At 47.3% G+C, this 13,198-nt stretch overlaps 1 protein-coding gene across 1 annotated transcript; it reads right to left on the reverse strand.

Moving 5' to 3' along the window:
- Positions 1-2,667: 2,667 nt before the first annotated feature.
- On the reverse strand, positions 2,668-12,323 carry LOC107189632 (protein FAM102A). Its single transcript, XM_015578204.1, has 6 exons — positions 12,236-12,323; positions 11,967-12,157; positions 11,605-11,810; positions 11,160-11,379; positions 5,123-5,328; positions 2,668-4,140 (listed from the first exon to the last, which is right to left on the reverse strand). The coding sequence occupies exons 1-6, from the start codon at positions 12,296-12,298 to the stop codon at positions 4,019-4,021; spliced, it is 1,008 nt and encodes a 335-aa protein (XP_015433690.1). The 5' UTR covers positions 12,299-12,323; the 3' UTR covers positions 2,668-4,018.
- Between the last annotated feature and the right edge of the window lie 875 nt (positions 12,324-13,198).

The following is a 13,198-nucleotide window of genomic DNA, read 5'->3' on the forward strand; positions in this document are numbered from 1 at the left end:
GAAACGGAGAGCTGGAGGACGAAACGGGGGAGGAATGGAACGACGGAGTTCAGAGGCTCTCTCTGTCACAATTCACCGAGTTTAATCACTCTCTGGGATAAGGCCCCCCCTCCCTTACAATTCACGAAATTCGAGAAGCTAGTCACGAAGGCACCACACGACCGACGACCGGCCCAAACAAGAATGGAAGTCCCAAGGACCTTGTTCACAGTTGTATTCGGGGCAAAGAATACTGACTGCTCAAGTTCGTTGAATGGTCATCATCCCCCCCCCCCACCAGTTCTGGCTAAATCAAGTCGTCCTGACCTTCTGTGTGTCTCTTTGCTTTGAAACACAAGAAGGATTAGACCCTCGCGAAATGACCTTACCTATCCAGCACACGTTACCCCGAAACACAAGCTTTCTCTATATTCAGCGCTTCCTTCGACCTTGACGAAGATAGACAAGTCACGTATAGAACACGTGTGTGTCGAAGGAACCTTGTCATCCACACGTCACTCAGTCTCTGCGTTAATACTGCGATGAGGAAAAAAGTAAAGAAATCTGGAGGTTCATTGGAATGGACCGGACAATTCCTCCTCCTCCCCCGAAACCTGCTCCTCGTTACGCCGGTGGTTGTCGCGCGAAATACTGACTGCGAGAGAGAAAGCCTCGAAGCTCCTAGACTGGAGAGTAGAACTAAGGAAATCGTGGAACGGCCAAACCGTCACGTTTGGGCAAGGAACTCGAAAGGTGAGGAGGATGGGGACAATCGTCGAATAGTCCCACGAGTTCTCCAGAGCGTTCTGGCGCCGGAAACCTTTGTCCGTCGGGTTGCGCGGGGACCGGAAACGAATGGGGGGAACGCGGGCTTAAGAGACTGACTCTGTTTGGAGCTGAAAGCGGTTTGTGCACACGATATTACTGGCTTGTCACGCACTTTTTTGCTTCTTCGTTTTTTCTTCTACGTTTTCCGCGTTCTGAACCGAACACGGAATCAAGGGCTGGCCGCAAGGATGCCGAGGACAGAGTGAGAAAGAGAGTAACCGGCTCGGATCGATTCATCGTTTGTTTCCGCGCGTTTACCGTTTCGCTATCGGTGGTCCTTGCGCCCGCTGGAAGTATTCGCCATCTCGAAGTTTTCAGGCACACCTATATATACAGAACGGTCTTTGCCCCCCGTCATCTCGCTCTATTTGCTCGACTGCGCACGCGAGCGCGCGCTTCGTCACGGCGATTATACAGGTGACTCGAGAATCCTCGGGGGGGGAAAAGAGTAGCCGTATCGTTAGACCGGAGGAGAAGCAGCGAACTAAGGCTCTCGGGGCACTTCGTCAATTTACGTGTATCCGGCATAGACACACCGATCTCGTACCCGTAATATCGTCGTCTATCTCTACAAACATGGGTGTAGCCAGGGGGGCAGAGGAGGCACTTGTCCCCTTCCCTAAGGGGAAAAAAGTGGCCTTTGCCCTACCTTAGAGGGAAAATACATTGGATTTTACCCCCAGCCCATCAGAGAAGAAAAATATTAAATGAATTAATATTTTGTATGTAAAAATAAATCTAACATTCATTTAACGTAATATTATGAAATTTACCTTAAGATAAATTTTGTCCCCTTCTGACTGATAACCTGGGTACGCCCATGTCTACAAATGCTCACAAACCCTTGATATATATATACATGTATATATTACAGTTCGATCAAAATCGATTCTGGCCGTTTTCTGTCTCTCGACGCGACGGGAAATGACGAGATATCGAACGGTCAATTTGATCCTGGTCCGTTCAACGCACCAAAAGATTGTACACAGTTCTTTTTTTCGCGAGTTCGTCGCCTCTCGCTCCTGTCCCCCGATATCAGCTATAACACCAGCCATTTATCTACATAACAATTACTAACGGCTATATGTACAACGAATCGCGCGCTAATGCAATCGCCACGATTGCACCGGAACGGAAAAACCGAAGGCGGGAGAGGTTTTTGTCACCTTTTCGTTTGTTCGCCGAGTGACGCGAGCGGGAAAAAAGTATACGATCGCGAGAGAAAGAGGATAGTGGGGAGAGTATAATAATTACAGAGTAATATCACGGTGAACGTCCAGCCTCGAGAATTAAATAATCTGTGGCACACTGTTTCGTTGGTGAATCCCGTTCCACCGATTCGAACCGTCTACCGAATATGGAATCGTAGTTTTTTTTCTTAACGGGGTGGGAGTGGGTAGTAAGAGGGGGGAGATACAATCAGCAATATAGTTCGCGGTCTCCGCGACACGAAGCGACGCCTCTTTCTCTTGCAAACGGTCGCTAAACGCGAAAGAACGTAGCGAACCGCGAGGGCCAAAAAGGGATGATAAAAAGGAAACGAAGAAAACGTTGCGAAAATATGGTACACGGAAAATACTATAAAGTTGGGAGCGGAGTCCGAGAATAAAAATAAATACGTCTTCGCCAACAGTCGTAGAGACATCGACACCGCGAATCCGCGGTTCACACGAGCAATTAGAATAAACCCGACGCAATTAACATACATGTATATATGTATATATTAAATTGTACCTTAAACACGATAGCGAACGCGACGAAAGAAAAGAAAAAAGAAAAAAAAAAGGAATCGTTTTTTTTACTTGTAAAGTTTTGTACGTGTAATCGCTCTCTCTCTCTCTCTCTCTCTCTCTCTCTCTCTCTCTCTCTCTCGACGCCTTCGCACGAGAAGTCGTGGTCGTAACACAGTATCGCAGCCTCGATTTTTCGTTCGAGGCGTCCAAGGATCTTTTCACAGAGTTTCGAAAGTCCACCACCTATCTATAGGTGACTGTCGTGATCAATCGTTCCGGCGGACGCGACAAAGGAACCCGTTAGTGAACACAGGCAGACGAAATATAGTTAAGCATCGACAGGCGGGCGGACGGGCACTGTTCGACGATTGTTTAAACATTTACAATGTAAATCCTAGTCCACGTTCGTGGATACATTCTTCCGATTTTTTTTTCTTCCTCTCTCTCTCTCTCTCTCTCTCTCGTTCTCCCGCTCTTTGTGTGTACAGACTACGCGGCGGCGGCGCGATCGCGACACGACACTAAAAACCTAGCCTCTGGGGACTCGATCGTACGAACACGCTTTTCGCTCGCTCGCCTGAGACAATCATCGTTGTGCCTCGACTTCTTTCCACGGAAGAAAATACACGCGCGTGCTTGTCTTAACCTAGTGTACTGATTAACGAACGCGCGACCCCGAGGTCACGGTTGTTCGCGCAGAGCTGCGCCCCGTAACACGGTCCACACAGACAATGCGATTTATCGTACTTCAAGTGTCGCAGACAGTTGTTACAAATCGACGGATTTTTAACATGTACGATATGATCGCGTCGCGTACAACCGTTCTAGAAACGTTCCATCTGTCCGTCAAACGGTCGAAGCAACTTACGTCGAATAATTAGTACGATAAATCGAATCGTCTGTGGACCCTTAACACTTGCTCATAACCTCCCTCCGAGGCGTATCAGTTCCAATGTTCACACGGAATTCGTTTGTCACCGTATCCGACGAAACAATGACGGAGTCGACCGGGGAATCTCTCGAGAATTCTCTCGATTTCTCTGTATACACCGAGAAACAGCGAAATGGGCCGTGGTTGGGGAAAAAAAAACAAATTATACATACATACAGGAAAAATTTGAGCTCGATCGCTGATAAGTCGATGATCCCCTAACCGTTCAAGCATCGAAACACCGCCCCCCAACGGGACAGCGAGTATGTGTCCTGTGTATGTGCAAACGGAAGGGATCAATTTTTCGGGAGAACTATAGAGAGAAATAGAAAGAGAGCTCGAGAAGATCCTCATGATCGCGAATTTTTTATTCCCCTCCCTCGGTGTGTGTCCTCCGACGATTCCCTCGTCCGGTACCGCGACGGTATCTGTCCACGTGAGACTACCGAGGCTCGCAGGCCTCGTAGGCGAGCTCTGGCACCAGGGCCAACGAGAACGTGGCGCTGGCCTGTCTTGCGTACTGCCTCCTCGTCGTGTTGGCTTCGTGTTACCTATTATTCTCCTCCATCACGACCTGCTTGAACACACCGGCGGGCATCTGGCTCTTCACCTCGTGGCTGCCCAGCGCGGTTGTCCCGTCCTTCGCGATGAACAATTGTAGCCCAGTCGCTGAAACAAACGCAATCGAACATCGAAATGTTACCATCGACTTCGCTGAATTTCTAGCAACCGGTTCCTCTACTTAATTGGTTTCCCCTTTGACACGTAGACGGACAGACGAACGGATACCTCGTTATAATACTTTTTATTACGACGTTAATTAACTGCGGCGCGTAAACGGCGACCTTGATACGTAGTTACGTATGTATACACGTCAGGGGACCGTGGCAAGTCGAGCGTGCCTCGAGTGTGATCTTTGAAATATTATTCTGGCGTCAAAGGTCCCCGAGGCCATTACCCAAACCGCGGAACGCGCCAAGGTTGGAATTAAGATATGAATCTCGACGGAACAGATACATATCGAATCTTGTTTTCTGCGTGTTTTGTTCGGTAGAATGGAAAACCTGAACGGAGCCTACTGGAAGGCCTCCAGGTCTATGGGAACCATTAGAGTCAATTCCGAAACTACCAGAGTCTCTGGGAAACTTTTGAGTCAATTCCGAAAGTATCAGAGTCTCTGGGAAACTTTTGAGTCAATTTCGAAAGTCCTAGAGTCTCTGGGATACTTTAGAGTCAATTCCATGCTCAGAGTCATTGGGGAAGGTTGATGCTATCTTTAAAATACATTCCGACGTTAAAGGTCCTCGATGCCATTACCGAAACTGCGGATTATTCAAGGCTGAAATTAAAATGCTAATCTTAACGAAACAAGAAATATATCGAATTCCCTCCCTCCTTGCGTCTTTCGTTCGATTAAATGAAAAACGAAACGGAGCGTCTAGGGAGCTGAAAGAGTAAAATTCCAAAAATAAAGTAGCGTTTTGTTTTTTAAACGTTCACCGTACGGATCATTCTGTTGGATATTTAAGATTCCACGAAGAAACTGGTCTCGAAATTCATCCGTCCGTGTATGCGTTCGAGGTTCGAAACCGGGGAAGCGAAACCCACAAACGGAAATCTAAATATAAACGAAATCAGGAGGGGAACGTACTCTCGGAGCTCTCGAGATCCGTTTGTTCCAGATTCGTTGCTTTGATTAGCTCGTCGATCAGGGAGTCCGGGTTCGGCCTGGTCACCTCGACCCTGCACAGGATTGGATTCCCCGTCCCGTCCTCTGCCTTTTTCCTGCGTTCCAGGGCCGCCTTCGCTCTGTCCAACGAACCCGTCTCGCTGAGACCCGAGCCTCCGGATGGATTTCTGCGAAAAAATAAACAGAAACCGACCGACCATCATAATTCGCGGTTCCAATAACACTGTTCTACTGGATCATCGGAATATATCGATCTGTCGAGCACTGGCGCGGAAACAACGTGTACACCAATCGATCGCTAATCGAAACAACACGACGAGGTAGCAGTGAAAAAAACCTGCTCGTCGATTGACTGTTAACAAGATGCAGTATCATTAGATATACACTAATCGGTTAAAATGTATTCGTCGTCAATATGTATAGAATCATTAAAAGAACGAAAAAAAAAAAAAACAGCTAAGAATCATTAAGGTGGTGTTCAGAAAAAGGACAAATTGCTCGAAACGTAACACTTTGGTTGTAGCTCGAGGCTTTTTAATGGTAGTAGAGAGAACGCTAATTCCACGCCAGTATCGTCGTCTCGTTTTTGGTAGATTCCAAAAATGTTAATTAATATTCTGCGACACACCGCGTGCAGTGACGAGCTTGTGCGATATGCAGAAACAGAATAGAATGGGGAGTAAACGATAAGTAAGCAGTGGTGGCACACTATCAACACGTTCTCGAGGTGTGGACAGTTAAACGCTGGGCGGGGAAGAGACTGATGGACGAAAATAAGCAGATTAGTGTGAATAGTATGTATATGTGCGCGTATGTGTGTGTGTGTGTATGCAAGAAACAGCGAGATTAAGTATTCCAATAGGGGAATATGTATGCTTGGAGATTGCGTTCGCATGCAATAAGCCACAGGGAGGATCGTGCGACGTGAATCGAGCCGAGGGATCAAGGATCCAGATCTGTTCAAGGATCAGGAACCTTCAAAGTCATTTACGCACGTATATTCCATGACAAAACCGTTGACTCTCGAAGGCAAATTGTAATCTTGAACAGATCCCAGACCGTAACAAACGTGCAACTCTTAAGCGCTTGAAACGATTAGTTATACGAATAATTTAACAGACGTATATGCTTCCCGGAAGCTGCACTTTGCCGCACTAATGACCATGAAAACAAAATGAAAAAAACCGGATGAATTATTCCGCGCAGGAGGTGTCGACGAAGAGAGACTTTGACCATTTTGTAACTGCTGTAAAATTAAATGACTAGTAGGATACACGTGAATATTTATAGTTATGTAAATCCCGAGCAGAACACGAAACAAGACGAGGAGTCGTATAATGTTGCATGAATTGTAATACACCCCATAAATTCCAAGATGCAAAAACGATCGATTCCGCATTTTTTTATCACAAACACTCTGTCATCGACAGACCGGACAGCTTGTGCAAGGATGCTGGTTTCGTGTTCGACGCCCGACGCGTCGAGATTCGGGAAGGCATCGCAAACGGACCGGGGAACAACCATTTGAGGCCCACGTTCACCATTCTCAAAAAAAAACTGATCATCGTGCTGAAGAAAAAAAAAAAACTAAAAAGGAAGGTTCGTTCTCCGAAAAGAAAAAACGATCACCGACTAGGGAGCCATCAACGATTCCAAAAGCCACGAATTTCCAACGAACGCAAAACCCCTCGATCACGGAGAGACGTACACCGACGTTAATATTTATGCTGTCCGAATATCTCTACGATGCAAAAGTCGTTTTTATACGTTATCGTGATTTTCGTCAATTAACACGGTGGATTCGAAGGTTTACCGTGCCGTTAACACCTCGCGAACGGGTAAATCCCTCCCACGGTTGTTTTACCTCAAAATCCGTGTCTGTACATAAAATTCACAGTGACGGCAGAGCGCATCGATCGGGTACAAAGGTAACAAAAATATAATGTACGCGTTTGTCTATCGCCCTCCTGTACTTTGCAAGAAACAAACAAAGTTGTACAAACACCTAAAACAGGCGTAGTCTCTTCGATCAGCGTGTGAACGCATTCCGATTGCGTTGTGTTCTGTATCGACGAATCGACGTTAAAGAAACCAAATGTTCGCGGTCGGGAAAGCCCGATCGGATTCCTGGAAAACGCGTTCGTGAAAAGTTCACGAGGTGTCAATGCCGATGATCTCCCATTTGTGTCTCCGTGAACGTGGAAGAGCAGAGGGGGGCCAAAGCGAAGTAGGGGAACTCACACAGGTGGCGCACGCAACACATAACAACAACAACAACAAAAAAAAGAGACAAAGGGGGTCAGAGATTAAAGAAGACGAAAGCATGGACTGACGGTGGGGTTATGCTGTTTCGGTGCTGGGAGCTCGGTGGAACGAATTCCGGTACTCCTAAAGAGGACTCCTCGGAGTCCGCTGGGCTGGTGGCGACCGTAGCCAGCTTGCCCCCCGCCCCGTCCAGCAACTTCCGGTGGCCTCCGCCGATACCTCTGCAAGGATTCACAAAGCCATCCAAACTGGAAGCAAAGCTAACGCTTCCTTTCCTCTCCGTTTTTCGCTTCCTTTCCCTTTTTTCTCCCCGCCACTTCCTTTGCCCCGCTAGACTTAAACCCCACTTACAGGATGTACATCGCGGCGAATTGCGTTTCAACACCCCTTTGGCTAACATCAGGTCGCCCCCGAAATAAAGACCAATCAGTTTAAGCCGAGAAATGTACGTTAAGTTACTAAAAAATACGGACAAGCTCAATTACAGATATTTTGCTTAGAGTTCGCAACCGACGTGAATTCGTTTTGTTTTTTTAAGCTTGTAACGTTCCTCGGGAAAATTATTATCATTCTGTATGCAAAACAGGTGACGCATATAGCTTAGAATCCGACGACTGCGAAAACGTCGCACGACATACATCCTTCCCTCCTCTACAGACAATAATATGTAAACAGAGTCGCCATCTACGAGTTTCCCTTGGCGTTGACCTGTTTCGTGGATGCATTTCGTTAACATTTCATCGGTACAGTGTTTAATTACGAATCTTAGAACGCAAATTATATCGGTTCGCGTCGAGTAACACGATTCAATGGATGCAGTTGCTGGCTTACACTCAATTTCTAATTGAAATTCGCGTCACAATATGCCTTTTCATGTTGTAACTTTGAATAGCTCACGCTCCATTTTTACGCTCCACCGATACAATTTTGTTTCCCAGTACTTGGACCATACGTCCCCTCGGCTTTACATTTAACGAAATACATCCATACTTTGGTGAAGCTGTTACATCGTAAATATACAGTTGCCTTGAGTAGGCACAGTTTTGCGGACACGAAATCGGTAACCCCGATAAACCATAACTTTCTTTTTTTTTTTTTAACATTTTCCAGCGATCACACGCAATTGGCAGGGAACAGTACCGTTTCACGTGTCATTATCACGAGGAACGATCGGGAGTGTCGTCTATGATCGCGGATCGCGTCGAATATAGCAGGCTCTAGTCGATTCGCGGTTAATGAAGCGAAGCGGTGTGTGGCTCAACTCGCAGGCTGGTGTGTGTGTGTGTGTTTGTCGCCTGGTTCAGTCGACGACCGCGACTGAGTGTGATCAATAAGCGGTTAGACTATAATATCGACGCAGTTCGTGTGTACACCGATCGTTAATTGTCTCTCGTTTACAAGCATCGGTTTCAAGGAACTTCTTAATCGATAAATGAAGCGTGACAGAAAGTGAACGCAATGGACGGTGTAGAATCACACGATTTATCACCGAAAGGTAGAAACACATTTTTTGTTTTTAAACGAAAGAACCAATTTCTTCGATAAAATCGTGTGTTTCTAACGGTACCAAATCGATCGAAACAGAAAATAACACAGAGCGGGGTCCAGGAATATGGGCGTCTCTCGTTAACTGGATACACACACTGGGAAGAAACACTTTCACACACGCACATTCGTCCAGAATTACAATACACTCCGTAAAGGGTACACGTCAACGAGTATCGTCGAAACCAACGACAGAGTTTCCGTTGCCGAGGGTGTACAACAAAGATAGTTCTTCATTATCCGAACGCACAACATCACCTCAACGGAGAGAAGGGATGGAATGGGGGGTTGAAGACAGATAGGCCGATGGATTCAAAACTAAACAAGACTCGTACAAGAGAAAGTCTTAACGATGAATGAAACCTACCTGAGGGTCTGAGCGGTCGTCGCGGAACGTAGCGAGGCTCTGGGGTTATCGGGCCTATGGAGGGGATCTGGGGAGGAAACGGCTCTGGCCTGGTCGACCAGCCGCAAAACCGGGCTCGTTTTGCCCTTCTCGATACAGTCGCAGGTTTTCGAGATGTTCCGCCAGCCGGACTGACCGATCCGCGGCTTTGCGACCGGAACGATCACCACGCTGCTGTTGCACTGCTGTTGTCCCGCCGCGTTACGATCCATTCCACCGATCGTCGTAGAATTTGCGACTGCGATGGCGACAATGTTACGCTCGTTACGTAAATCGAAGCTGTTCCTTTCGTAATTCTTCAACCGCGAGTGTCGCGGCACGTCCTGCGGTCCTGGTACCCTGAACACGCCTATCATCGCGTCGTTGCCGGCGTTCACGTCGTCCGGGTCGGCGTGACGAACAACGTTGTTCGCGACAACACCGTTCCTGGACGCGATTTCGTTCGGTTTGGCCGCGCAAGAGTGACGTCCGGCCGCGAGCCTGGTCGACGACGACATCCTCGAATTCCGCGAGTGCGGCGCCCCGTCTGTTTTTCCATCGCGGGACGACAGAGGGCTCGAGCCAGACCAGAACCGATTACGTGGATCCGATGGTAGCATCATGGAAGACAAGGAGGACGGGGAGTCGGAGTCAAGACAGGAGACGGTGATTGTGGTCTCGGGTTTTGCGGGCTGCTGACCCGGGGGCAGGTTCTGAGAGGGGTTCGGGATACGTGGAGCCCATACCGGCCAGGAGGGTGACCTATAAAGATCACAACACAAATATTCAAGCATGCAAAATAATAATAATAATAATAAACCCGCGAACACGACGGTATATCGTAGAGATATACGGAAATCGGAGTGGGGGTTTGAATGGGGTGTACAGACAAAAAAAAATGTATGTATAGACACATGTGGGAAAAGAGAATCCAGAGTCTCTAGTGAAAGAAAGAAAAAAAAAAAAGAATCAAGTGATGAGAGAAGAAGTTTTCCTCCGAAATCTTGATGCTCTTTTTGGTTAACGAAATGCGAGGCTAGAATCCGTAAATACGTGTAGAAGTACCAGCAGACCGTCAGTTGTGAGATTCAGCGTTAATTGTGCGCGCGTTGTGTATTTCTGTTTTCGTTAGGCGATAGAGACCTTTTCAGGTGAAGATTCTACAGAGAGATCGGTACTCGATGGACAGAGGAGCGTAGAGTTCTAGAAGCGAGATTCGTAAGCGCGCGACCGCATCGATTTTTCAGCGAGAGTTAATGCCTTCAGCGATGTTCGAGTTGTTAGCGCGTAGTTGTTAGACAGCTTGAACCGTTGCGATGATCTTTCGGCTGTGAGTGTATTTTTTTTCGGTTATCTCTCGATTCTCACGTGGATCACCGATGCAACTGTATTATTCCCGTTTGAAATTCCTCTTGGGAAACCACCCCGTCGACTATCATGCTCTCGAGCCATCTTCCGCGTGAAAGCTAGAAAAAGTATTTCTCGGGCGTCATTCTTTGGACGAAAAAGATCGGCAGAATAAACGGCTCGGATAAGTGACAAGCGATTAATGGAGTCGCGAGAGTGGCTTTAGAGGTTCTGTGTCGTCACACGAAAGGTATCGAGAAGAGAACTCTGGACACTGGTAGTATCAGGACGATTTCGGGCCGCTGTTCTTTTTCAAACCGATCAAACGGTTTTGTAATCTCTATCGACCACGCAGGTCAAACTTGCGCGCATTTGTTCGTTCCGGTTCGATCACGGTATTATTATTTCTCTTAAACGTGTTTCGTTTTCCCCCGTCGGAGGCCGATGCGGCCTTACCTAATGTGGCCACTGTCACCACTACTGCTCTGCCTACTGTGCTGACTGTGCGAATTCAGGGACCCGTATCCCGATCCTTTGCTCAGCTGGCTGGTGTTGCTGCTGTTACGAGAATGACCGGACTCCGTGTGCGCTTCAGCGAGTGTCTCGACCGGAATAGCCGACGGTACGATCTCGCTGAGTGTCATGGGATCGTACGACTCCGCCCCGCTGAGAAGCTCTGCAAAAAGATAACACGACGTCAGACACAAACCCAACAATAAATACAGTTATCTTTGACAATGAGTGTTCAGACTTTATCTCCACCACTGAGGGGATCCCCCATGAAATCCCACACCGCCGAAGAGCCATCTAACACTCATCGATGATTTACTGTACTGTATTCCACACGATTCACAACAGAAGAATAAAGATGACAGAGAGGTTCTCCCGTCGAGTTTATTACCCGAGGAAAAGAGGGCGGGCCTTTTTTTAGGAAGACTGCCGAAACCGCTGCTCGCACTGGCTATACTACCGGCCAACGACCCGCTTGAGACATAGTCCTCCCGGTTGGTACACCTCTCCGTCACAGTCACTTCGTCCGCGGTCAGTCCAGGAACACCCGGCACGCCGGGTACAGCCAGTTGCGTTTGCTTCAGCGACGGCGACGGTCTGAAAGAACGATTCTTATGATACTCCATTCAACGGATATAATCCTTTAAAACACCCTACTTTATTACTCTCAATGCAAGGTTCGTCCAGGCCATAGGTTCCCAATGTGGGCGCTGAGGAAATAGGGACAGGGCGATTCAAGGAATCGAAGCTTACACTTTAAACAATATGTCCCCGGACCGCATGTTCATCTTGATGGCGACCCGTAGCATGGAGTTGTCCTGCCGGTGTCTCGCGTCGTAGCCCTCCAGAAGGTACCTCGTTCTGCAGAGTCCAGCTCCGGCGAACTCGGCGAGGTTCAGGTCAGTGAAGCCAAGCTTCTGGAAGGACCTGCCTCCCTTCAATTCCTGCAATATTAGGCACCGTCGGTTAGCAGGCGAACACGGTATATTTCGACAGGTTATAATGTTTAAAAGAGCAGTCACCTTTCTGACGGATATCCTCAATATGCACGGGTCGAGGACACCGGTGGAAGCGTTCGCGCTCATCTTGCAGAGGAACTCGAACTTGGCATTCCACCTGACCGTGTGCTCCTGTACCTCTTCCCTGAAATCAGGAGGATTTACAAATGTTAGAAGATCGAGCAACCGCAATATCATATATTTTGTGTTTAATGTATTCATTTCTAATGCCTGAATACAAATATATATATATTTTTTAACCCTCGGAAGGCTTCTAGATGGATTTTTCAACGAAATTTCTTCATGATTTGGTTTTCTTTTCACCTGTATCAATAGAAACAATTACTAACTGAAGCTAGTCATCGCAAGCTGTTCAGTTGGATGTGAAGTTCTTGAAAAGTCGACCCGGTATTTCAAACAAGAAAATAAATAATCAATTTCCATGCTGCGAGAGCTTTTCGAAATTCTTGAGATTGGAGATTCTACCCGTGTGACCTTAGATGTGGAGGATTCGACTTGGGACCAAATCTCACGACACGATGTTCGGGTGAACCGAATAAATCTGAAGGATTTTTGTGGATTTTCCGAACCACTTGCCGTCTATAAGCTACCTTGGCCCCTTCTTCCGTTAATGTCATCACGCACCCTTCTTGCCACCAGGAAGAGCCTCAGTATCGACCTTTAGGCGGTGCAAAGAGGGGGAAGAGAGAGGGAGAGAATTTTCAAGTACAATACGTTGGTCAAAGAGAACGGAATAATAAAAACACTTGTCTCGAAGGGACGGAAGGAAGGAAGGAAATCGATGGGGAAACTTTTCCGTTCTTATCCGAGAGAGAAATCGACGGGAGACAATTCGTTGTAGCTAGACGGTAAGAAGCGAAAGAGAAAAGGAAACTGGGAATCGTCGGAAGTGTACCTGGAAACGATTTGCCATTGAAAATCAATACATTTCCATACAGATGATCGAGTCGTCGCAGTTGTTGAAGT

Source organism: Dufourea novaeangliae, unplaced genomic scaffold, assembly GCF_001272555.1.
Source record: "Dufourea novaeangliae isolate 0120121106 unplaced genomic scaffold, ASM127255v1 scaffold165, whole genome shotgun sequence".
NCBI lineage: Eukaryota > Metazoa > Arthropoda > Insecta > Hymenoptera > Halictidae > Dufourea > Dufourea novaeangliae.

What these genes read in the sequence shown, in the direction of transcription:
- LOC107189632 (XM_015578204.1), bottom strand. Translation starts at nt 12,298, where the DNA reads ATGAGCGCGAACGCTTCCACCGGTGTCCTCGACCCGTGCATATTGAGG. An exon ending in GGGGACATATTGTTTAAAGT is followed by an intron (nt 11,811 to 11,966) that starts GTAAGCTTCGAT and finishes TCGTTCTTTCAG; the next exon opens with ACCGTCGCCGTCGCTGAAGC. An exon ending in GCCCGCCCTCTTTTCCTCGG is followed by an intron (nt 11,380 to 11,604) that starts GTAATAAACTCG and finishes ATCTTTTTGCAG; the next exon opens with AGCTTCTCAGCGGGGCGGAG.